This window comes from Lontra canadensis, unplaced genomic scaffold (assembly GCF_010015895.1).
Source record: "Lontra canadensis isolate GAN:19392208 unplaced genomic scaffold, GSC_riverotter_1.0 scaffold153, whole genome shotgun sequence".
Classification (NCBI taxonomy): Eukaryota; Metazoa; Chordata; class Mammalia; order Carnivora; family Mustelidae; genus Lontra; species Lontra canadensis.
Window position 1 is genome coordinate 1 of NW_022631147.1, and position 26,469 is coordinate 26,469.

At 37.3% G+C, this 26,469-nt stretch overlaps 2 protein-coding genes across 2 annotated transcripts in view; both read left to right on the forward strand.

The window, feature by feature from the left end:
* Positions 1-213: 213 nt before the first annotated feature.
* Positions 214-26,469, forward strand: part of LOC116859298 (serine/threonine-protein kinase WNK1-like) — a gene marked incomplete at its 5' end in the record, with an annotated part of 41,894 nt that continues 15,638 nt past the window's right edge. The window contains 16 exons of the mRNA XM_032844453.1: positions 214-411; positions 8,514-8,597; positions 14,562-14,711; positions 15,903-16,361; positions 17,102-17,374; positions 17,516-17,569; positions 18,059-18,147; positions 18,251-18,413; positions 18,828-18,944; positions 19,261-19,434; positions 19,643-19,700; positions 19,828-19,950; positions 20,488-21,938; positions 23,086-23,169; positions 25,437-25,520; positions 26,161-26,221. Of these exons, the coding sequence (XP_032700344.1) occupies positions 214-411; positions 8,514-8,597; positions 14,562-14,711; positions 15,903-16,361; positions 17,102-17,374; positions 17,516-17,569; positions 18,059-18,147; positions 18,251-18,413; positions 18,828-18,944; positions 19,261-19,434; positions 19,643-19,700; positions 19,828-19,950; positions 20,488-21,938; positions 23,086-23,169; positions 25,437-25,520; positions 26,161-26,221 (3,622 nt within the window). The remainder of the gene's footprint in view (positions 412-8,513; positions 8,598-14,561; positions 14,712-15,902; positions 16,362-17,101; positions 17,375-17,515; positions 17,570-18,058; positions 18,148-18,250; positions 18,414-18,827; positions 18,945-19,260; positions 19,435-19,642; positions 19,701-19,827; positions 19,951-20,487; positions 21,939-23,085; positions 23,170-25,436; positions 25,521-26,160; positions 26,222-26,469) is intronic.
* On the forward strand, positions 1,150-6,421 carry LOC116859273. Its single transcript, XM_032844379.1, has 2 exons — positions 1,150-3,349; positions 5,141-6,421. Exons 1-2 carry the CDS (start codon positions 3,110-3,112, stop codon positions 6,398-6,400), a joined length of 1,500 nt encoding a protein of 499 aa, XP_032700270.1. The 5' UTR covers positions 1,150-3,109; the 3' UTR covers positions 6,401-6,421.

The window sequence follows — 26,469 nt, forward strand, 5'->3', positions numbered from 1 at the left end:
TTTTTTTTTAAAAAGACATTAAACCTTTTTTTCCATATGGATCCTTCATGTTTTTAAACACAGAAATCTACTTAGTTAAAAACTAGTATTCATTTTTTATTTAGGTTAGTCTTTGCAAAGAAAAAACTAATTAACCCTAAAGTCATGGGTTTGTAATGGGAAAATATAAATCTCCATTTTGTGATTTGTCTTTCTGTTTTTTGACAATGTATTTCTCCTTTAGCTGACGGGACGGTTGACAGTGGTCAAGGATCTTCTGTCTTCACAGAATCTCGAGTGAGCAGCCAACAGACAGTTTCATATGGGTCCCAGCATGAACAGGCACATTCTACTGGCACACTCCCAGGGCATACAGCTTCTGTTGTCCAAGCACAATCTCAGCCCCATGGGGTCTATCCACCCTCAAGTGTGGTAAGTAACTGCATAAAAGAGTGTAAGCCTATAACCAGAGCCAGTAGGTAATGTGTTAAATTCACATTCTTTCTACTATCCAAGTAATAGCAGAAGTCTGAAGTAGAAAGTATAAATGGTATATTTCTGAAGGAAATAAGTTTATTATAGAGTACAGTTAGAATAGTTCTGGCAGGCTAAGACATAAACATTACTGTGTGAGAATTAGCCGAAATTCATATGTGAAGAAAGTATGTATAAGATTTAGAGTAATCTGCATTTGATTAAAGATAATGCTCTCTTTAGCACTTTAGAGTTGAAACTGTTCAAAGCAGCATAAGTTGGACATACAGATGATTTGGGGGTGGGCACAAGGAGATTTTTCAAAAGGTTACTTACTAAAAGAATTACTGAGCATTTTTTGTAAGATTTCTTACTGTATAAAACACAGGTAAGACATTCAAACCATTTATAGAATGCTGCATGTGAGTAAAGTGAAGAAATCCTTTATTTGTATGACCATTTAATTTAGCGCTTGTGTTTAGTTAACCATCAGTTGCTATGCGTGTTCCTGCCTTAAAGTCTGTGTCGGACACAAATTCCTTCCCCAGTATACGTTCATTTGCTTTTTCTCTTTAGTTGGTATTGTTTTATTACAGATTTATTTTCAGACTCAACTTATGGAGATTATTTCTTGAAATATTGTATGCATTTATATATATACATATATATATTAAAACACCCCCCACACACACACATAGACCCATGTTTTACATTAGTCACTTTTGCTTTTCATATAGAAAATGTTAAAATAGATCATCAGGTAATACCCCATTTCTTTTGTTGACACTCCATGAAGTCTTCAGAGATAAATAAGGTACATCATCTGCCTCATGAAAGAATTGGAGAATAACTGGTCACTATATAGCACTTATTTAGTGAGATCTTTAGGCAGATAGATTTTTTTTTCTCTTTCTCAAAAAGCTTTTAAATCTGAATGTATGGAATTTCTGCTCTGCATTAAATGAAAATCTTTCTCTCTTAAGAAAATAAAATTTCTGCTTGCTCTGTTCTTTTATCCTACAGCTTGAAATAAAAGATGTTTGTTTGTTTCAGAGTCCATTCATCAGTCCTGCATTGTCTAGGTCTCAAGATGAATGGCCACAGTAACACAGACTATTAATACACTGTTTTAACAGTTTACTTTTCTGACCTTTAAAATAATTAGGTAGGGTAGAAGAACTTATAAAGACTATATAGATGTATTTCTTTGTTCTGACGTATAATTTGTCAGCATTTCATGTCCGTTTCTACTATTATTCTAATTGATTTTCTTTGGATCATAATAACTAGATTTTTTAAAAACTATTTTTAATCTCTTGGCTTCCCTAATCACATGGTAATGAACATTAGGTGTTTCAATTTGAGAAAAGGGAATAGAATGATCATTTATGAAGATTTTAAATATTTGAGCCACAAACATAGCTGTATTTATTGATGCTCTAAAAGACTGTTAATGACAGCCTTGCCTTTTATTGACAGTATTATGTGGAGGTAGCCTATGAAGAGTTATCAAATATTGAGAATTTTTTTAATCTTATGATTCCTTATGATTTCTTACTCCAGAAAGAATTTATTGTGGCTTACAATAATATATCAATGTGGAATTAAAAAAAAAAAAATTAGAGTAAAAAAGAAACGAGTATGGAGAAAAATAGAACCAGGAATGAACTAAGTATGATAAGTATAATGATACTTTCATACTTCCTACTGGTAGGTGACAAATTTGGCTCAGTGGATTCTATGCAACCAATTTTAGAAAAGAAAATATGATTAGTGACACAGTTCACAGTACCTGAAAGAAAGTGACGAGTTTGCTCAGGACAACCTTAACAATATTAGGTGTACTGCTTTGTAGCTGTATTAAAATTTTATGTTATAAAAATTTTATGTTAAGGCACCTCAGACTTTGTAAACTTAATTTGAATTTCTGATATGCCAGAAAATTGTTCAATTTACTCTTTAGAGATTCAAATATAAGATGTTTTTCCATTGACTACTTTAGTAAAACTACACAATGTGTCTGTATCTATTGTGAATTACTTCTAGAAAGCTCATGCTTTTCCTACCAGAAAATGACTTTCTACCCTTTACGGATAAAGATAGGAAGTGGAATAAATAAAATACTGAGCCAGCAACTTTTCTTAGGCTGATGCCTTCTAAAATAGAAATGGAAAAACGTTTTCTGAAGTTTCCAGAGTTCCTATAAAGTAGTCCAGTCTTAAAGTCTTCTACACCTTATAATGTGTATTAAACTAACAATTTGCTCTTATTTAATTTTAATAAGTTTGCAGAAAACTGCAATCCAGTGTTCATTATTTTCCCTGTTATACTATCTTAGTCGGCCATTCTTATTCATACATTCATAATAATTGATGTTATTTCAGAATATTTAGGAAGAGAATTGATCATTATCATGGTTGTTGATAACCTGTATCTGACCAACAGTATAGAGAGAATAGTTGTGATCTGCCAGTTGTGCTTTGTGGAATTATACCTCTCCTCAAAAAACTTGGATTTGTGGGATTGAGGGAGGTTGGAACACTTCTTTATGTCACCTATGCCCTATTTTCATTGTACATTTGGTTATTTTGTTTTCAAAGTACTGTGTTTTTCATGTGTGTGTTTGTTTTCTGTTTAGCCTCGTCGTGGCCGTAGCATGTCGGTTTGTGTTCCCCATCTTTCTGCTGTTCCCTCTCTGTCCCGCATCTCTCCCAGTGCTCCTTCCACCCCACCACCAGTGCTGTCTGCACCTCTTTCTCCTTCCCTCCTTCGGATTGCCCCTGAGGAAACTTTTGCCGAAAAGCTTTCTAAAGCATTGGAGAGTGTCCTGCCTATGCACTCTGCCTCTCAGCGCAAGCACCGACGCTCCAGCCTGCCTTCCCTCTTTGTCAGTACTGTATGTAACCATAAACTTCCTGACAAATGAAAATTTATTGCCAATGAATACATCCAGGCATCAAGAATTTTAATAAAAATTAAATAAATAAAAGGACTACACTTAGTAATATATTATGCTTTCAGAATAACTGTTCTTCCCATAGGAAACTTTCTTGTTACAAGGCTTTAAGGGGGTCAGTGGGGAAGCAAGGAGGTAATGAGAGAGAATGCGAATAATGCCCTGGGCACATAGGAATATGTACACAATAAAATTTGGCTTTTATTATATTCCCCAACTGACTTGTACAAATCTTTGCATTTTCACACATTAGTAAAGAATACATATTACTTCATTTTAAATTCATTGGCTTAATCAAAAGCAAATTTTCTCTTTATCAGAAATAACCCGAATACATTTTCTCTTCACTTTAGTCTAAAGAGACATTCATGAAGCTGTATGAGTTCCTTTTTTCCCCATAGTGAAGAGTAATTAAAGAGTGAAAGTTGGTTTTTAATTTGTTAGCTGTTTAAAATGGTGTTTTGGCAAACTAAAAGGCCACATGTTCCCTTGTGGAATTTTTTTCTTAAAGAAGGTGGGATCTTGACCGTAATGAGTATCTTAGATAGACATGTAGTACATAAGATTTTCTTTGGCCCTATTTATATCTGTAAAAGATCCGTCTTTTAAAGTTTTGTTAAACACTGTGGGACCTTGCTGCTGCTTTTCCAGATAGAGAATATAGTTAATTTTTTGATTTGGCAATACCAGAATCTTCAGATTTTTACTCAGGAGAATGATTAACTCTATAGTATTTTATGACTTTGGGACTCTCCTTGAATAAAGAGGAAAATGTAACATTCTGGCTTAAAATAGAAGCCCTCTTTTAGCTGTTGTGAAGAAGTAACAGTTAAGCTATTTTACTAATTTGATAGGGACCATTCCTACAAAAGAATGAAACCAATCTACTCTTTTTAAAAAGAGTCCGTGAAAGTACACTGTTTGCATTTGGCAAGGTAGGATTTTGAATTTAGAGTCTTATGTGTAGAACTGCCTCTGTATATAAAAAGTGCTGTTAAGTCCGTGTTATTTATATTATCCTTTTCACTTGATTTGAACACCAAATTACGCAACCCTTAACTAGGATCAGAAAAGTGGACATGCAGTGATTTGGCATCTGTAACATTTTTCATGTAGTGAAATTAACTGCATCTAGTCTGGGATAGATGGGAAAAGTACATTACTGTGTTTTTTGCTGTCCACCAAAAATACCTGTTTTGATTTCTAGTTAGAAGGCATATGATTAATTGATAAGAAAATGACACTGGAGCCTCTAACAGCACTGGATAATAAGAACACAGAGTATAGGAAAACTTTGTATTGCAGCTTAAATTTAAGTATCTTACCTTTTTAAAATATTGGGCTTATATTGTCTTACTGTCTTCCCTTAACTCTTACTATTTTAACTCTTTTTCCACTGATGCAATTTACATTATGTGTTAAAGAGTAAGAATATTTATTGGTGGTAAAAACAATAAACACTTAGAAAGTTCTTCCATTTCCTCTGAGAGAGGATGTTGTGGAAAAGCAGCTCTTATCTGATGCCAAGAGTCCCACAGAATAACTTTATTGACCCTGGATGTATTTAATGGATTTTTACTATGCACATAATTTCCAAAAGGATTGTTATTTATTAATTATAAATTTGGTGTAACCATTTCATAGGGTTACACAGAGCTACCCAGTTTTGCATGTCTACTGTAATTTCACATATGAATGTATGAATTACTTGTCTTATTCATGTTGATACAGCCTCAGTCCATGGCGCATCCGTGTGGGGGGACCCCAACATACCCAGAATCACAGATATTTTTCCCAACTATTCATGAACGTCCAGTTTCTTTTTCACCACCTCCCACCTGTCCACCGAAGGTGGCCATCGCCCAGCGGCGTAAGAGCACCTCCTTCTTGGAAGCCCAAACTCGCCACTTCCAACCCCTGCTGAGGACTGTTGGCCAAAATCTTCTTCCACCTGGTGGCAGCCCAACTAACTGGACACCAGAGGCTGTAGTTATGTTGGGCACTACAGCCAGTAGAGTAACTGGAGAGCCATGTGAGATACAGGTCCATCCTATGTTTGAATCAACTCAAGTTCACGGTGACTATAGACCTGGACTAGTACTTCCAGAAGAAGCTCACTATTTTATTCCTCAGGAAGCAGTATATCTAGCTTACCAGGCCCAGGTGACAGAACAGTATGAGGGTATTCCATACAGCTCACCAATACTGTCAAGTCCTATGAAACAGATACCTGAACAGAAGCCAGTACAAGGGGGTCCTACCTCAAGTTCTGTCTTTGAATTTCCATCTGGACAGGCTTTCCTGGTAGGACACCTTCAGAATTTAAGATTAGATTCTGGATTGAGTCCAGGATCTCCCCTCTCTAGTATTTCTGCACCTATCAGTACAGATGCTACACGTTTGAAATTTCACCCTGTCTTTGTTCCTCATTCTGCACCCGCTGTATTAACTCATAACAATGAGAGCAGAAGCAATTGTGTATTTGAGTTTCATGTTCATACTCCAAGCTCCTCTTCAGGAGAAGGAGGAGGAGTTTTACCTCAGCGTGCTTACCGAAGTCGACAGGTTGCAGTGGACTTGAATCAGGAAGAACCACCTCCTCAATCAGTTGGATTGCATGGTCGCCTACAGCCCGTGACTGAAGAACAGCGTAATTACCATGCCCCAGAATTGACCGTTTCTGTGGTAGAGCCTATGGGACAGAACTGGCCAATAGGAAGCCCAGAATATTCCAGTGATTCCTCACAAATTACTTCTTCAGACCCCAGTGATTTTCAGTCACCTCCCCCTACAGGGGGAGCAGCTGCACCTTTTGGCTCTGACGTCTCGTTACCCTTTATCCGTCTGCCTCAGACAGTGTTCCAAGAATCCCCACTTTTCTTCTGTTTCCCCCAAGGAACCACATCTCAGCAGGTTTTATCTGCCTCATTTTCTTCAGGAGGATCTGCACTCCATCCACAGGTTATAGGAAAACTTCCACAATTCTTTTAAACTACCCTGCTATGCATCATTACATTTTTCTGTCTGTCCTTTCCATTTATAAGGATTATTTTTAATTTTATTAGTAGAGTTTCTCCTTTTGGGGGTTTACAGACTACTTGTATGTAAGAACAAACTGAGAGAGAAGCTGCCTCATTTACCTATAATACGCGCAAACCCTTGAGAAAGAGAACACAAAAAATAGAATTTTAGTCACTTGTTAAAAATCTATTTGTACATAGAATAATTTCAACTTGTAGTGAAAATGTAAATGGCTGTATTGTAAAATTAACTCAGTATTGATTATTTATAAATGCTAATGTGAAGTATTTTTTTCTCCCTGGAGACAAACATGACCGGTTTTTTTAAAGAAAAAGAAAGGATAACTTTGTTTTCTGTAAAACAAAAAAAAAAAAAAAAAATGGAAAATAGGGAGATTTCTTTTTAAGAGTATTAAGAATAGACAAAATTTTCATTAGTGTGGAATAGACAAAATTTTCATTAGTTAAAAAACAGAAAGGAAACATCTTAAGAATTTAGGAACAAGTGAAAATGCCTTTTAAAATGGCATTATTTGAACAAGTCACTGTAAATTACATGTCCAAATAAAATGTTAATCCATAAAATTGACTGATTCTAACTTTTAGCAACAAAGTTACAATCTAATGTTGGTGGGGGTTTTTGTTTTTACAAATTTCTGATATATGTTGCAAGCTAAGAAACAGATATTTCAGGCCTTAATTCTTTCCTCAACAAGTTAATTTGTTATTTATATATATGGGTGTATGTACTCTCCTGCACATAAAGACAAAGTAATGGACATAATAGAATTCAACAAGTGGAATCAGTATTAACTATTTCATGTATTCCATATATTTTATCAAATGTATAAGTCTGATAAAATCTAGCAGACTTCCAATTATATATTCAAGGCATCATTTGGATCTTCTAGATTTTCCATTCTTACAAAATATTGTATGTTCTTGATACTTTCTTCCTGTGTTCTTCCCTCATAAGAGGCATAAACAGTCCCAAAAGTGTACATAAAGTATCAGTTATTTAGAATAGTTCTAAGAAGCAAAAAGATCCAGAAACTTGAAAATTATGCTGCACGGGCATGCAGTATACTCACATTAGTGCACCAGTCGTTAGCCTGTACTATAAATCCTAATGCACTGCTAGCCATTTGTCTTTAAACATTCCAAAGCAAAATACCAGGTGGTTAATTTCCAAACCTACTGCAGGAAGAATGCATACTTAGTAGTGGTTAAGACACAGTAGAGTGTCAGATCCAAGTAAGCTTCAGAGAAACCCCTCTAAACTGAAATTGAATGCCAAAGGTGGGCCTTTTCATTTCCTTAACTTACTTTATAAAATCCTGTGAATATAGGATTTCTCACCTCATTTATCTTGACTTAGACTTCTTCTAGATCAGGGTTTCTCACATTCATCACTACTAATGTTTTAGGTTGGATAATTCTTTGTTGTGGGTTATCCTGTGCATTGTAGGTTATTTAGCAGCATCCTTGGCTTCTAGTCGTTAGATGCTTGTAGCAGTCACCTCCCTCAGTTGTGACATCCACATGATCCCTGGGAGGCAAAATCACTTCTAGTTTTGACAGCCGTTGCTCTAGGTTTGTGATGATAACAGGATTTTTTTACATTTTTGATAGAAGTCACCTCAGCACTACAAGAAGTAGCAAAAGGATTAGCACTATCAAATCCCCTTTTGTCTTTAATTGTTCAGATGCGGAATTTTTTCACATCAATAGTCATTCTACTATTTTCCTGATTATTATATTTCAGTAAGAATTTTATTATGAATTTTAGTATTTTGTCAGGTAAAATTATAGCTGGAGCACAACAGTATTAGGTTAGGTTTTAACCATCAGTGGTTTTCGTGTGGGATCAGGATATGTTCTGTGATAGAATCCTTCCCTAACCTTTCTTATAAAAGATGCCCCAGCGGTCTCTCCCATACTAATGTTTGATTAGCTTAATCAAGCTAATGTTTTATTTTGCTCAAGCAAACTCTCAGGAGTTTAAATATTTATTGCAAAAGCCTGACCTCTCTATATACTTAATTAGGGCTTCGCTAATTTGTTGTATTTACTTTTTCCTTCAGGCACAGGGGCAAAGCCAGGGTCAACCATCCTCAAGTAGCTTAACAGGCGTTCCATCTTCCCTACCCATACAACATTCTCAGCAGGTAAGAACAACTCATTGCTACATTTTATGGATTATCTGTAATCAAAACACTGTTTAATATCTTTTCATGAATTACATTCCTGATGTAAATAAAGGCTTGCTATGATTTTGAAAGAAAAATCAAGAGACATAACATTTCTTGTGTTCAGTAACATTTTAGAAAATCTGTTGTTTAATGTCTTTTTAAACTATCTGTTGAGTTAGACACAGCATTAAAATCAAAAGAATCATTGTTAACTGATACATTATTCATCTGCCTTCTGAAATAGATGATTCTAAACAATTTAACAATCCAGAGAATATCAATTTTGTTTTTATATTTGTGACTTATCCTTTTATGGGCATTTTGCCATTTCATTGTGTTTGACTAATAATGCTAAACTCCTATTTAATTATTCCTAATTTGTGGTATGGGGTATCAGATTTTATGTGAAGAGAAACTGAACAGCTATTTCAGGAGCTTCTTAAACATTTTTTGAACTTTTGATTTGGGGAATATAATTCCCCAGTGTTCAAGGAGCTCAAAAAATTAGTACAGTGCTGATGTATTCAACAGCAAAACTACTAATTCTAAAATTAAACATCTGTAGTTCATTATTGATATTAGTTAATAGTAATTATCTGCATGAGAATAATGCTTTTTTGGCACTATTGAATATTTATTAATTGTTAGCCACTACATGTATCATAAAAACCTCCTGATGGACTATTTCCTTGATAGTTTCCTACGAAGTGTTTTTTCCAACCACCAAATCATAAATTGGTTTCTCTTCCTATTAATTTGTGAAACAAAGCTTTTCTTATTACAAAATAGTCCCCTTCTAGTCCAGCATTTGATCATACAATCATTTGATACTAGTTGAAGATTAAATGTTCCTTGTCCAAGATTAGTTTGGTTGGGGCACCAGGGTGACTCAGTTGAACATCGGCCTTCAGCTCAGGTTATGATCTCAGAGTCCTGGGATCAAGCCCCACATCAGGCTCCCTGCTCAGTGGAGAACCTGCTTCACCCTCTGCCTGCTGCTCCCCCTCCTCGTGCATTCTCTCTATCTCATTCTCGCTCTATCTCAAATAAATGAAATCTTTAAAAAAAGATTAGTTTGCTTATATGTACATTTATTTGGTGACCAACAGCCCTGTCATAGAATTTGCTTTGTCTTGCTCTTGCTTTTTCAGACAAGTAACAGAATCTGTATATAATTAAATTTGAGTAGTCATATTTTTCCCAACCTTAACAAATTGTGGGGGTTTTTTTGAAAGATTTTATTTATTTATTTGAGAGAGAGACAGTGAGAGAGAGCATGAGAGGAGAGAAGGTCAGAGGGAGAAGCGGACTCCCTGTGGAGGTGGAGCCTGATGTGGGACTCGATCCTGGGACTCCAGGATCAAGACCTGAGCCAAAGGCAGTTGCTTAACCAACTGAGCCACCCAGGCACCCAACAAATTGTATTTTAATTGTATTAGTAATCCCTAATAAGAATACAAACTAAGGGGCCTTTGGGTGGCTTAGTCAGTTAAGTGTCTGACTCTTCACAGCATAGGTCTTGATCTCAGGGTCATGAGTTCAAGCCCTGCATTGAACCCCATGGTAGACATCAAGCCAACTTGGAAAAAAAAGAATTTACAGATTAAAAGTTACATAAAGGTGTTTGAGGACAGAAACACTATCATGGATACCAGTGTCCTTGTTTGTTTATCTGTGGACACACCCAGCACTAAAAAGCTGAGCAAATTTAAGTGTGTACTCTGTTTTTTCCTTTTCCAAAGGAATTTCTTATATATTTTATATGTGGGCATGTATGTGTATACTTATTAGCAAATGAAGATATTAGTTGATTGGTAAGAAAAATATGTGGGGGTAAAGGTGGGCAGTGTGGCAGTAAATGAGGGCAATTCCATAGATAACAGGTTAAAAGAATTAGTTGACTCTTCTGGGGAAAAAATGTAACTAAATATGGCTATTGCTGTAATACAAAATTTATGTGTCAGTGATGCTTTTTTAAGGTAGCTTTATTTTATGAATTATTTTAAATATAGGATGGTATTTAAGTTGAGTAGAATCATAAAACTGAGCCCTCAATTTACGTAAATGTATGCAGTCTAGAATACTTGACTTTTTCAAGATTACTTAGCCAGTAAATGGATAGAACTAAAAACTACAAGTCAGAATTCAGTATTTCTAAAATAGTAAGTTTTTTCTGTATTAAGTTCTACAGGGACTTTTGATTCTGCAGAGGTGCTTAAGAAGCTACTGAGGTTTCATGTGGTTTTCTTTAAAGGTGGGTGGAGTATATGGGTGGAGTTTTGTTTTGTTTTGTTTTTAAAGATTATTTATTAAGGAGTGAGCATAAGCAGGCAGAGGGAGAGGGAGAAGCAGACTCCCCACTGAGCAGAGAGGCCCAACTTGGAGCTCTGTTCTAGGACCCTGGGATCATGACCTGAGCTGAAGGTAGATGTTTAACCAACTGGGCCACCCAGGCACCTCAAGTGGAATTTATTTTTAGAGATGAGTTTCACTTTACCAACTGTCAGTTTTCAGCCCCATTCTTAAAAAACCATATCTCTAGTTTTATTAGAGTGAGGAAAGAAATGTACTTAGCTAAAATTTACTTTCTTTCATGGGTTTCTGGAATGTAACCAATAAGGGATTGCGCCTTTTTTTTTTTTTTTAAGATTTTATTTATTTGAGACAGAATGAGAGAGAGAGTGAGCATGAGAGAGGGAAGGTCAGAGGGAGAAGCAGACACCCTGCTGTGCAGGGAGCCTGATGCGAGACTTGATCCAGAGACCCCAGGATCATGACCTGAGCTGAGGGCTGTCGCTCAACCAACTGAGCCACCCAGGGGATTGCTTTTCTCATGTTTTTAGCAAGAGTCCTTTCTAGTGCTATGCTGTATATTAATGAGGTACCAAAAAGTAACTCCCTCCTACTAGAACACTTAGTATTTCTTTGCTATACGCCATATAGGCCATAACACAGCTTGCTTAATAATTTCTTCCAAAGGACCATGTAGAGTCTTCAGGTATTTAACTTTCTATTCAACTAATGCTCATGAACATTTTTTTTCATCAAGTACCCTTCCTTGTCCAACATATACTATATAGTCCTTATAGGCTATTTGAACTGGTTTCATGGGACAGGTTAAAAAACATGATTCTGAATTGTTGTGTGCAACAATACCTGTTTGGCTGAAGTGGTGAATATTAGCCAGTGGGATTGTGCACAAAAGACCACTATATTCTCCTGGCCTACTCAGAGGTGCCACTTCTCCCTAAATACTCTAAAATAAAATTGGCATACATGCCTCTCACTCTTATTTTAAGTACAGAGTGATGGTGTATGTCTATAAAACTGTTCTTTCTTGACCGTTTACACACACATACAAACATACACATACACACACACACCACTAACTATATAGATTTTTTCCTAATTGAGTTCATGCTGCCAAAGACCATGTGCTAGATAGGCACTGAGGGTCTATCAAGATGGACCGATAAGATGGGACTACTTTCAAAGGAGCCTAAATAATCAAGTAAACCTATCTGTCAACTCCTACAAAACAAACAAGCATAGTAGATAAGATTACATTCAATGTGCAAAACACTTTGCCTGTATTTGTATTTAATTTTTATATGAACCCTATAAGTATACTGTTACTATTTTCATTGCACAGATGGGAAGGCTGAGATAAGATCTGGAAAAGATGAAAAATTTATCCAAGCTTATACAACTTATAAGAGGTGGAAACAGAATTTAAATCCAAGTTGCCTAACTGCACAACCCACCAGTTAACTACTTCCCAGTTACACCATTAAAGGAGAGAAATTACATCACTTTCAAGCAGCCAGAGGGGGTTAAGGAAGGCTTTATGAAAGAGCATTTAAACTGGACTCTGATTATAAGTTATACTCAGATGCTAAGACTAAACAATATTCTAGACCAAAGGGAAGGAGGGGGTAAAAAGCACAAAGTAAACAGAAACAGATGTTTTAGTTCAGTTTAGCTCGAATGTAAATAAGTGAATGTATATATTGGTTCTGCATTAATAGGGGGGAGAGAGGTAATCATATGCCTGTGTATAAGGTGGGAATTTTTTCCTCAAATTTCCCTCTTTCCCTTAATAGAGAAGGGAGTCAACATATATTTGAACCTTTATCATATACTCATATTACAGGCTTTCACTGTCCTTTATTTTGAACAATAGCCCAAAAAAATGTTAATGGAATAAAATAAAATGTGAAAACACATGTGCCTGTAAGGACCTTAAAATAGTATATGTAGTTGGAAATGTTTATAGACAGTATCTGACAGAATAAAACTTTTAAACTAAAAGCCAAGGGGCGCCTGGGTGGTTCAGTCATTAAGCGTCTGCCTTTGGCTCAGGTCATTATCACAGGGTCCTGGGATCAAGCCCCGCATCAGGCTCCCTGATTGTCAGTGAGTCTGCTTCTCCCTCTCCCTCTGCCTGCCACTCCCCTTGCTTGTGCTCTCTCTGTCTCCATCTTGGTCAAGTAAATAAATAAAATCTTTAAAAAAAAAAAAAGATACTGGTTGTAGCATTATTTTAAGTGCCCCCCCCAAAAAAACTACCAAAATGTTCATTATTAGGATATTGATGCCATTGATAAATTAAATGAAAATAGCACATTAGAGAACAGCATTTATAGAGTGGACATACTTTTGTTTCAAAAAACAAATATGTCATTGTGTGTAAATGACCACTTAATAGTGGTGTGTGGGTGGCTTAGTAGGTTAAGCATCTCACCAGCTCTGGTCATGATCCCAGGGTCCTTGCTCAGTGGGGAGCCTGCTTCTACCTCTCCCTCTGCCTGCCATTCCCCCTGCTTGTGTGCATACACTCTCCTTCTCTGTCAGATAAAATAAAAGCTTTTTTAAAGAAATGACCACTTAACTACAGAAAAAAAATTCATAAAGGAGATGACCAAACCACTAATAGTGGTTGCCTCTGAGATATGGGGCTAGGGTATTTCATTTTTTTTTTTTTTAAGATTTTGTTTATTTATTTGACAGAGATTACTAGTAGTCAGAGAGGCAGGCAGAGAGAGAGGAGGAAGCAGGCTCCCTGCTGAGCAAGGACCCTGGGATCTTGACCTGAGCCAAAGGCAGAGGCTTTAACCCACTGAGCCACCCAGGTGCTCCGTTAACAACAATTTTAAATTACTTACAAGTATTAGAGAGTCTTGAAAGTCAGCTATGAAGTTCAGATTTTTGCTGGGCTAGAGAGAGCCATTAATTTATTACAAAATTTACAATTATGTGCCATGTGTTAAGTGTATTATACCAGAATGTCTAGCACATGGTTGATTCCTAAATGTCACTTACTCCCTTTTCCCTACGTTGAATCGAGTGATCATGTCCTTTTTAAAGAAATATCTTCTTGGCAGTAAAATGAACAGTCTCTCAGGTGTTACAGCTAGTAAATGGTAAAGCTAAAATTCCACATTCAATGCTTTTCTCAATATTTTGTGGCTGTAATCAGAACCGTTCTTCAAATTAGTTACACAGTTGATAAAATACAGTAAGAGAAAGATTAAAATAGGAGATTGGATTTGTTTAGGACCAAATTGTAAGAGGTGATACCAACAAAGAGGATAAAAAAATGGGGAGCAGCGGTTGAAGGAGAGAGGATCTATTTGGATATGCTATCTAAAGATCTTTGTGAATGACTTACTATTGGAGTAAGAGGGATGATAGGTGAAGAACCAGTGGTGACTCCGATTTTGAAACATTGGTTAATTGCTCTTGGTTGTACCATCACAAAGAAAGAATAGCAGAGGAAAAAGAGAAAAGTAAAAGGGAATTGTTGAATTTGGATTTATGCATGCCTTTCTTACTAATATTGTCATGTACACATTCAGAAGACCTTAGGCAAACATATTTCCTTAGAGCCAGGCTGTTAATGAGTTGAAATAAAACTGAATAATTCTGTTTTATTTTCAGCAGCAGGGAGTACAGCAGACAGCCCCTCCTCAACAGACAGTGCAGTATTCACTTCCACAGACGTCAGCCTCCAGTGAGGCCGCTACTGCACAACCAGTCAGTCAGTCTCAAGCTCCGCAGGTCTTGCCTCAAGTATCAGCTGGAAAACAGGTAAACTCTCAATTCCTAAATAGACGCTAAAAAAGAATCTCCGTATGACTTTCTCATGGATAGGTTTCCATCTTTTCTAATGGTGAAATACTGAAGTTGGTTATTTTCACCACAGAAATAAATTGACAGTTGTTCCTTTTGTGCACATGTATTGGTTACTGTAAATAGGTACATATTGACAGCATTCACAATCCAAAAATGTTTAACTTTTAGGTTTATTAGTCTAAAGACGTTTGTTTGACAGGTACTTGAATCGTGGTGGGTTAAATAACTGCTTTGGTAGCTGAACCTGGACATTTGTAGAATTGTGTCAACTATACCTAATATTCTAGGTTTACAGCTGTGCTATATTTTTCATGTACATTTATACATTGTTTCCTCCTCCGTTGCCTACTGACAGTAAGTTATAAAAACCCCTTATATGGAATTGTGTTTGTTTTAAGTCCTCTTTCTAATCACTTTGGAAGGTATATTTTACTGAATGACCTTTTTTTAACTTTAACACTGGGGCTTGTCCTTGTATTTTGGCCAGTGTATTGTTTCTGTTGTATTTCAGACAGATAACTGAAATTATAAAACGCACCATTATTTTATGTAACCAAGTACTGACACACCATTAATTACAAACTGTGTCTCAGTTTCACAAATGTTTAAAATGACCAGATGGTAGAAAGGGATGATTGCATCCTAGAATCAGTGAAATATGGTACTTACATACCTACTTTCTTAGGCCAATATTAGACTTTAGAATTGTAGAAGCAACATGAATTGGAATCTACTTCCAGGGAGAAGGAATTTTTAATTCCAGTAACTACTATAATAGCAGTCATACATTTAGTGACAACAAACATGACAAAGGATTAGGGTACGTGAAATACATCTAAATAAAGCTGTAAAAAAGCAGAAAAGGCTTTGCCTATGGAAGTGTCCTCTTTTTATTGTTAAATGATGAAGCATGAACAAAATTTTCTACAACAGAAGATCTGAAACAGCCAGTCTGTCAGCCTCTTTGTCTCCTATTATCCTTTCCCTATTCTTGTGTTTCACATTAACTTACACTAATGTATGCAGGGGTTTGGGGTTTTTTTCCTTCTTTTTGGCTAATTCATAAATCTTGCTTTTGGCAGCCTTGCTTTTTTTTTTTTTTTTTTTTTAAAAGTCTGTCTGTTTTGTTTTTCTTTACCTTCCCAGCTTCCAGTTTCCCAGCCAGTATCAACTATCCAAGGCGAACCTCAGATCCCAGTTGCGACACAACCCTCAGTTGTTCCAGTCCACTCTGGTGCTCATTTCCTCCCTTTGGGACAGCCACTCTCTACTTCCTTACTCCCTCAGTATCCCGTCTCTCAAATTCCCATATCAACTCCTCTTGTGTCTGCGGCTCAGACAGGTTTCTCATCCCTTCCCGTTACAATGGCAGCTGGCGTTAATCAGCCTCTGCTCACCTTGGCTTCATCTGCTACAGCAGCCGGGATTCCGGGGGGACCAACTGTGGTTCCTAGTCAGCTTCCAACCCTTCTGCAGCCTGTGACTCAGCTGCCAAGTCAGGTTCACCCACAACTTCTGCAACCAGCAGTTCAGTCCATGGGAATACCAGCTAACCTTGGACAAGCTGCTGAGGTTCCACTTCCCTCTGGAGATGTTCTGTACCAGGTATTGTGTTGGCTAGCCAAAAGGAGGGCACCAGAGGGTTTGGTTCTACTAGTAAACCATCAAGGACTTGAAAACCTAATAGCTGAATATCAGAATAACTAGCAATAATAAAGTGTAGCTGATCTCAACCAGAGAAGCTAATATAGTAATGAGATCTGATAATTCATTTCCATTTTTCTCAAGACACTTCTTAGGAGAAAGATGGTTCTGTTCTATTTGATGTAAGCTGACTGAATGCTAGATATCAGGTTACTCTTTTTTTTTTTTTTTTAATAGGCTAGAATAACCAACATGGTTGGTACCAATAAAAATCTTCAGATTGTCCTGTCATGATATGACTAGAATGATTGATACCTTGAAGAGTTTTTGCATTCTCCCACTTAAGATTAGCTAGAAAGTTGATATTTTTCTAAAAGGAATTATGTTTATTCCTCCTATTTAATCTCCAGGAGGAGAAAACCCAGCAATTTATAGTTGTAGTGTCCTGTCCCCTAAATTGAAACCAGTCTACCATTTCAAGAATCATCTTTACATCTTCTTTAAATTATTAGAAAGAGAGTGGGCTACTACTATTCTTCTTTGCTATGTGCTTTCTTTTTTTGTTGGGGTTTTTTTGTTTTGTTTTGTTTTTGGTGTTTTTTTTGTTTGGTTTGTTTGTTGGGTTTTTTATGCATGTCTTACTGTTTTGCTAATTTGATGACCCAACCTGCACTAACTCACCTTCCTCGTTTCTGTCACAGGGTTTTCCACCTCGACTGCCACCACAATACCCAGGAGATTCAAATATTGCTCCCTCTTCCAGCGTGGCTTCTATTTGCATCCCTTCTACAGTCCTATCCCCTCCCATGCCTACAGAAGCACTGGCTACACCAGGTTACTTTCCTACAGTGGTGCAGCCTTTTGTGGAATCGAACCTTTTGGTTCCTGTGGGCAGTATAGGAGGACAGGTTCAAGTGTCCCAGCCAGCAGTGAGTTTAGCCCCCACTACATCCTCCCAGCAAGCAGCTCTGGAGGTAAATGGAATTACTGCATGTTTATATATAAAACATATAAACACATGGGATAAAAATGACAAAGAAGAAACAGGTGCCCCTGTTTTAGAACTCATTTGGAGACTATTTTCAAACTAACTTCTAAATGACTTTTTCTTCCAGCAGAATGAAATGCCAATGTGGGGGCCTTGTTGCCACTGGCTGTTCTGTTGGGAAGTGAGTGTGCCTTGGAGAAGATTAACCCTATTAGCACTTCACTTCTCTAGCTAGTACTTTAGCCATTATTCTTATCCTTTCATAAATTCTTGCCATTGGCAGTCATAAAAGGATCTTATCCTGCTGTGCTCCCAGTAATCATTTTTGCCCTGCTAGGAGAGAGATCTGAATCATCTTTGCACTTCGCTCTGCCTGCCCTGTTGCACTCCTCTAGGAAGATGCTGGCTGCATGCAAGTTACTTTCTCACTACCTAGCAGCTATATCGGCTGATGTCCCACCATGCAGTCTACACCACAGACTTAGCTCTAGAAACCTCCTTTGGAATTTTAAGACCACTGTCTCTAGATGCTGAATACTGAGAATTACTAGTAAATTTAGTGCTTTTAGGACTTAGACGGGGGAAAAAAAAAAGAGTAGCTTATTGGAGATGATGAATAATAAATAAAATGTATTACTGCCAAGATATGTATTATTCTTTCTATTTACAGAGTACTCAGGGAGTCTCTCAAGTTGCTCCTCCAGAGCCAGTGCCAGTGGCGCAGGCACAGCCTACCACTTTGGTCTCTTCTATAGACAGGTATGTAAAAGTAAAATTTTCCTTCCTTGACTGGTAGGTAGGATCATCTAAAACTTCAAAATATTAAACCTTCAAGCACTGAACTCTTTTTCTTTTTTCAAAGTGCACATTCAGATGTTGCTTCGGGAATGAGTGATGGCAATGAGAATGTCCCATCATCCAGTGGAAGGCATGAAGGGAGAACTACAAAACGGCATTATCGAAAATCTGTAAGAAGTCGCTCTCGTCATGAAAAGACTTCACGTCCAAAATTAAGAATTTTGAATGTAAGTATTACCAATTTATGGGTTTTATACATTTACTTAATATCATTTAAATATTTCTATGGCTCAGATGTATTGATGAAAGATTGGAATTTTCTAATCACCCAGTAACTTTGTTAAATTCCATATTTTTATAGTAAGCCATTATTTACTTTTAAGAAAAAGTTTTAATTTGTAGAATAGAGACTTTACATTCCTTTCAGACCCTTCAGTGGAAGATGAGGAAGTAGCACAAGGGCGGATATTTTCTTAATGTTTTCTTGCTGCCAGTTTAAGAGGTAAAGTACCAACAGGTCTTCAAGGAATAGTGATAACATCAGGCTGTGATAATCCACATTCCTTTCTCAAATTCAGTAGCAGCATTGAATATGGCTTCTGCAATACTAAGTACCTTTTCTTTTCTTTTTTTTTTTTTAGGTTTCAAATAAAGGAGACCGCGTAGTAGAATGTCAGTTAGAGACTCATAATCGGAAAATGGTTACATTCAAATTCGACTTAGATGGTGACAATCCTGAAGAGATAGCAACAATTATGGTATGTCTGCATTTGGAGCTCCAGGTTTTGCTTTAGTACTTTTTCATATCCACTGCCCTAAGAAAATGTGCGGTATTTTATAATCTATTTTGACAGTTATATATTTATTTCAACATGAATATAATTAGTACACCAAACATGTGATTTAGAGATATTTTTGTCTAGGACATGTCTAACTCTAGGTATTGAAGGACTAACTTACGTAGCAAATAAATAGTGATACGGGTGGAATGTGGGTAGGACAAAAGGCCACTGGAATGACCTAAAACATGTGTAACACTCTAATAATCAGACTGACATCACATTTCTTCTGCAGGTGAACAATGACTTTATTCTAGCAATGGAGAGAGAGTCATTTGTGGATCAAGTACGAGAAATTATTGAAAAAGCTGATGAAATGCTCAGTGAGGATGTCAGTGTGGAACCAGAGGGTGACCAGGGATTGGAGAGTCTGCAGGGAAAGGATGACTATGGCTTTGCAGGTTCTCAAGTAGGTTCACCATTCCTATAAAGAAGCTTTGTTTATTCAAAATAATGCTGTGGTATTAAATCTGCCATGCACAGCGTTCAGTGATACCGCATTACATCTGTGACTAAGATTATCAGACATTTTTGTTCTCTCTGCATGTGGCCATTGGCTTTGCCCAATCTCTAAGACTGTGTTTGAGAATGAATTTGATCACTTTTGTTTGTTGTAGAAGTTGGAAGGAGAGTTCAAACAACCAATTCCTGCATCTTCCATGCCACAGCAAATAGGTGAATTTCTTTTCTTTCCATGTTTGCTCTTACCTTTGACCTAAGAAGTTGTATACTAATAATGAAGCCTCATGTTGGTGACAATATATAAATAATGCAATTAAGTGGTTTGTTTCTTTTTAACCAGGCGTTCCTACCAGTTCTTTAACGCAAGTTGTTCATTCTGCCGGAAGACGGTTTATAGTGAGTCCTGTGCCAGAAAGTCGATTACGAGAATCAAAAGTTTTCACTAGTGAAATATCAGATACAGGTAAGGAATTGCTTCTACCACAACCTCTATTAATCCTACAACATCTCTGCTATATTGAAAGGTTGGTTATCAAGCCATAGTTTAAATGATGACATAGACAATAAAGAAGAGTAGAAAGTTGAGATTATAAAAAACAGATATGGGGAGGGAAATAGATGATGAATCGAGAGGATTGAAAGACAAGAGCCAGAGAGGAGAACTGCACTAGATGTAGCCTGTATCATAGATACTATGTCTGTAGAGTAGTATGTGTTCATTCCTCCATTTAGGATTATTATAGATGCTCTGTGGTGACTTCTTTTCCCTTTTTCCTCCTTATCAAATTTTTTTGCCCCTAGAAATATTCACACAAGCCAATAACTTATTTTGACCAAACTGCTCTTTTACTTTGCTGTTTTAGAGCCTGTCATTTCCTTAGGAGTTTTAAACCTTGTTGGTATGTGGCAATGTTGATAATCCAAAAATAGATTGTTAGGACAATTTTGAGCCCACCTTTTTAAAATGAACTAGTTCTGAATTTTATGTTTTCCTTTGCAGTTGCTGCCTCTACTTCTCACGGCGCTGGAATGAACTTGTCTCACTCTGCTTCATCTCTTAGCCTGCAGCAGGCCTTTTCTGAACTTAGACATGCCCAGATAACAGAAGGGCCCAACACGGCACCTCCCAACTTCAGTCATACAGGACCAACATTTCCAGTAGTCCCTCCTTCCATGAGTAGCATTGCTGGAGTCCCAACCACAGCAGCAGCCACACCTTCAGTATCAGTCCCTGCAACTAGCAGCCCTCTTACGGACATTTCCACATCAGTAATTCCATCTGAGATTCCAGTGCCCACTGAAACAGGGATTGGTGGAGTTGCCACCTGCATAGGCGTGATACCTTCAAGTGGTCCCCCTGTACCACCTGTATCTGAATCACCAGTATTTTCCACAGTGGTTTCGAGCATCACAGTACCTACAGTTGTCTCGATATCAGCAACATCCCAGCCAGTTCAGGCTCCCACATCTGGGAGCACTGTTTCTAGTGTAGGCACTTTGCCTTCTACATCAGTTTCAACAACTTCAGCCTCTGCAGTGGGCAGTGCTGCTGCCCCGGGTGCTAAGCCTCCACCTGTACTATCTCAGCAGGTGGCGAGCAGTGCTACTGGGGCGGCCACATTAACATCTGTTCCTGCCACCACGCCATTCCCCAGCATAGCTCTGCAGCCGTCTCTTCAGCTTAGCAGTAGCACCTCTGCTCCAACTCTAGCCGAAACAGTGGTGGTTAGTGCACACTCACTAGATAAAACATCTCATAGCAGTACAACTGGATTGGCTTTGTCCCTCTCTGCATCATCATCTTCCACCCCTGGAGCAGGATTATCTAGTTCTGTTTCTCACACTGGTGCGGTGCATCCTTTGGTCACCCCATCAGCTGTAGCTTCTACTCCTGCCCTTCCTCAAGCAGCAGGACCTACTTCTACACCGTTATTACCCCAAGTACCTGGTATCCCACCCTTGGTACAACCTGTTGCCAGTGTGCCTGCTGTGCAGCAGACACTAATTCATAGTCAGCCTCAACCAGCTTTACTTCCCAACCAGCCCCACACTCACTGTCCTGAAATAGATGCTGACTCACAGCCCAAAGCGCCTGGAATTGATGACATAAAGACTCTAGAGGAAAAGCTGCGGTCTCTCTTTAGTGAACACAGCTCATCTGGAGCCCAACATGCATCTGTCTCACTAGAGACTTCACTGGTAGTAGAGACCACTGTCACACCAGGTATCCCAACCACTGCTGTTGCACCAAGCAAGCTCATGACTTCCACTACAAGTACATGCTTACCACCAACCAGTTTGCCATTAGGCACAACTGGTTTGTCAGTTCTGCCAGTGGTCACACCTGGGCAAGTTTCTACCCCAGTCAGCTTTGTGTCAGCCCCAGTCAGCACTACACCGGGAGTGAAAGCTGGAACTGCTCCATTGAAGCCACCTTTAACTAAAGCTCCAGTAAGATTCTTGTTTTGAAATAATTTGATAAATATGATAATTCCCCCCCACGCCCATAAGTACATTTTTTCAACTCAGCCTTGCAAATGAGTAATGCAATTATAAAGATAGCCTGATCTATATTAGACATTTGGTATTTATTAAATAAGTTGAAAATGATTTTAGGATATATGTACATTGAACACAGGATACTTTTTTCTTTTGAAATATGGCAGGATTTGGGAGTTAATTATACTGCCTGATTTTCTAAGGATGTATAGTAGGTAAAATGTAGACATTTCTTCCTGTTTGGTACCAACTAAAGAAATCTGTGTCCCGGAAGGAAGCTAAATGTTTCTGCTACCAAGTATACATAGTAATAGAAGTTCACAGCCTTTTTTTCAGTGAGAATGAAGCAAATTTTCTGCTTTGCTTAGATTCCACAGATGTACAATTTGGGATTTATAAAAAATTAAAAGTTGGAAATGAAATTTCATATAGAGGAAAAAAATCTAATCTTAGGAATAAAATAACTAAAATGTGTTTTCTAATTCTGCTGTGGTAGATTTCCTCTCATTCTGCCATCTTTAGTCTCCCTGATCTTCTCCAAATAACAAGGCTGTGTTTTTTTCCTACTATGTTCTGTGCTACACTCATCTTTCTGCTTTGCCATTGATTGTAAAATTCTTTTTATAGTAGGGTAATAATAGAGGCTTTGTACAAACTGTTCAATAGTATTAGATTTTTGATGACTTTTGTTATCAGACTTGGCCTTTGGTTGTTTCTGAGCTGTATTGTTTTCTCAGAAAAGTGTTTGTTTTAAGAAAAGCCTGATGAGACTATACCAAAACAGTGGCTCAAGAATATCTAAACTGTACTGCTCATGTCCTTAAAGCCTCTGATTCTCTTTTCCCCTAGGGAATAACCTTTTACTAAATTTTACTATTCATTTTACTGGTATACAGTAGTAACCCCTGTAACAATATCTTGGTTATATTGTCCTTTATTTAAGATAGGTACCAGAATATAAGCCAGGTGACAAGCATGTCTTAACTATAGATATATTTTACTCTTACATTTCTACATTGAAATTAATTGATTCGCTCTCCAGTATGCAGTCTTTACTCTTAGTGTCTCATGGACTTGAATTTCCCTTCATTGTCTATAGGTGCTGCCAGGGGGTACTGAACTTCCAGCTGGTACTCCACCCAGCGAGCAGCTGCCACCTTTTCCAGGACCTTCACTAACTCAGGTGCCCTGCCCCAAGACTTGGCAAATTTCTTTTTGTATCCCTACTTTTCTTTCACAAAGCTTAGTTAAATTCTCCACTGCATGATCTTGGCTTCTGGCTCCTCTTTGGTTTTGACTTAGGAACAACTTTCTTTTAAAACAGTGTAGCTGGGGCACCTAGGTGGCTCAGTTGTTGGGTGTCTGTCTTCAGCTCAGGTCATGATCCCAGGCTCCTGGGATCAAGCCCCACATCAGGCTCCCTGCTCAGCAGAAGCCTGCTTCTTCCTCTCCCACTCCCCCTGTTTGTGTTCCCTCTCTCGATGTGTCTCTCTCTCAGATAAATAAATAAAATCTTTAAAAAGAAAAAAAAAAAAAAACCACAGTGTAGCTAATTATCCAGGCCCTATTTAAACTAAGAAGCTTCGTAGTTCTTTTGTTTATAATACTGCTTCAAGTCATCTAGAAAACATTTGATAGTAATACTTTTTCATATTTTATGAAGGAAGAAAATGGCAAGGTTTACATTTTACCAGACCGATATAACTCCTGTCATTCACAGTTTTGTAGAATGAAATTGTATCTAAGAACTGAGATTAGGTTCTAGACTATTGTGGAAGTAAAAACTTACAAGTAATCAAAATTAACTTTGAAAGTTCCTTAAGAAAAGATACCACACTGATAACCGATCATGCCCCTTCTCTGTGAGTTCAACTAATTTTTTTCTTGAATGTTTGACATTTCTTTCATTGACGACCTAACAAAGTAATTAGTTTATGTGTAGGTGGATGTAAGTGTCCTACTTCATAAAAAATACGTATTATATCTTTCAGTACAAAACCCACACAGCTCAGTTAACATGAGATTACTCATACAAGAACTGAGACTAGTAACATGAATGTCAGTTTCCTATCTCACACTCAGCTCTGATCATTGGGTAGAACTATGTGCAGTATTTAAATTATCATTTCCCTTTCCCACCCTACTCTACCACCCCACATTTAGTTGAGTTCCCATAAGGAAAGGACTTACTATGACTTCATTATAACCCTGAGAACGCTTCTGCCCTGAGACAAAGTCATAAACATTGAAACTAAAACAGTGATTTATTTTAAAATTGTATCTAAGGAAAACATGATAAATTTCTAACTTGAGAAGGCTGAATTTATCCCTACTTATATAATCCTAGATGTACAATAGAACATAACTTAAAGAACTTGCTAGAATAAAGTGATAACTCCAAAGAGAACTCAATCCATCAGCCACTAAATTTGGGGGAAAAAACACATTGTGCAATTCTGTAAATTAGGGGTTTTACACTTATTTTCTCTTTAAAAACATGCATTCAGACTCCTAAGAGGGCTCAAATAAGATAAGAAAGGCAAATAAGATTGGGGGATAGGGTGAAGGTAAGTAGATATAGAAGGAGAAAGATAAATGAAGGCTGCAGAACAATAGGTGGATAGAAGCCAAGACATGTGGGATTACAGTCTGTGTCAAAGGTAAAAAGTTAACGGCCTTGGGTGGATGGTAGTAAGACCCAGATAAAAGGATGGACTTTCTAAACCTCTAGTTCCTTCTTGCTGCCATCTGTAGCATATAAGAAGTATAGATTATTAGGACTTAAAAGAATAATATCTCTCAATAGTGACAGGGTATATTAATGCCATTTATAAGGACCAGTTCTCAGAAAAATGTACCGAACTGAAAGGAAAATAAGGAGCGTGATAACAATTAATCTACTGATAAATCTTGATACATTTATCAGAATTTTTTTTTAAAGATTTTATTTATTTGAGAGAGAGGCAGAGAAAGTGACAGAAACAGCGAGAGAGAACAGGAGCAGGGAGGAGAGGGAGAAGCAGACTCCTCATTGAGCAGGGAACTGACATGGAGCCCGATCCCTTGACCCTGGGATCGTGACCTGAGCCAAAGGCAGACACCTAACTGACTGAGCCCCCCAGCTGCCCCTATCAGAATGTTTTTAAAGAGAGGACAGAATTTTTAAAGAGATGATAATTAGAAACTTTTCTGTCACTTTAAGTAACATCAGCAGAAGGTAAGAAGACCTCAAAACTATAAAAACGTAAATACAACTGAATTTCTCTAAGTCTTGGGAAATTGACATAAGTCATTCAAGCAATATAAGTTATTTAGTATATTGTTTCATTTTCATTGAATAGATAATATGTTGTATCAATCTAAAGCATCAAACAGTATTTCTATATAGATTGGCTATATATAATGGCTCTATGCTGAAGACCTCTGTTTATTGTGCTTGTTTTTGTTAAGTCCCAGCAACCTCTGGAAGATCTTGATGCTCAGCTGAGAAGAACACTTAGTCCAGAGACTATTGCAGTGACATCCACAGTTGGTGTAAGTTTTGAAAATCTTGACATCTTTCCATAATCACAGTATATCATATTCCCAGAGCATACTGTAACCTATTAATACCAGAATTAGAACTATTAATTCAGAGTCTTTGCTTATTCCAGCAAACAGAAATGAGGCAGTTGGATGTAAGATTAACAACTACCCCAGTGGCATAACTGTGGAAAAGATTTCATTTATTTGAAAGATACTTTTCTTGTCTTACCTCTGGTTACAATTATACCATAGATCAGTCCTATGGATTTTGCTTTTATGCTTTGGAGGAAGCTGTACTCTTTAAATTAAAAGTTTTAACTTCTTCATTTTAAGCTTGTGATACAATGTTCTGATTAAAACTATTTTTCTATGAATATCGAAGTTATACTCTTAAGTATCCCGTGAGAAAAATAAAGAAAACAATATAGAAACAACTCAGAATTTCTTCCTTTTAAAAATCTTTTTTTTATATCAGACTTCTTTTTAGGCTGAAAAAAAAAAATAGAAAGCTCCCTTGGACCTAAGTGTTTCTTCACATATACTATATTTCTTTTGCCCTTTATAAAGACCAGAGGAAAGAGAGCATGGCAGAAGTTTAAAGAGTGACTGAAGCTAAAGATTTTGTGGTATCTGTGTGTATGTTTTGCAGCCTGTGTCTGTGGTGGCTCCAACAGCAGTTACGGAAGCAGGAGCACAGCCTCAGAAGGATGGTGAGGAGCATCCTTCTTCCTCTTATGTTACCATTTCCAGTCCTCTCTATAATCAAGTATAGATAGGGATTACTGTTTCAAAGACTTTCTTAAGAATGTAGGTGTATTTGAGACAGTTTTTAAAAACACTTTTATGTATTTCGTAACTGAGGAGCATCAGTACTAATATTTAGAACATGTCATATTAGCAAATTAATGAATCTTTTGTATTGTTTTTGTTTGTTTTCAAGGGGGGCATGCAAAGGGTA

Coding starts and splice junctions, on each gene's coding strand:
- LOC116859273 (XM_032844379.1), top strand. CDS start 3,110: ATGTCGGTTTGTGTTCCCCATCTTTCTGCTGTTCCCTCTCTGTCCCGC. Junction 3,350..5,140: donor CTTCCCTCTTTGTCAGTACT/GTATGTAACCAT, acceptor ATGTTGATACAG/CCTCAGTCCATGGCGCATCC.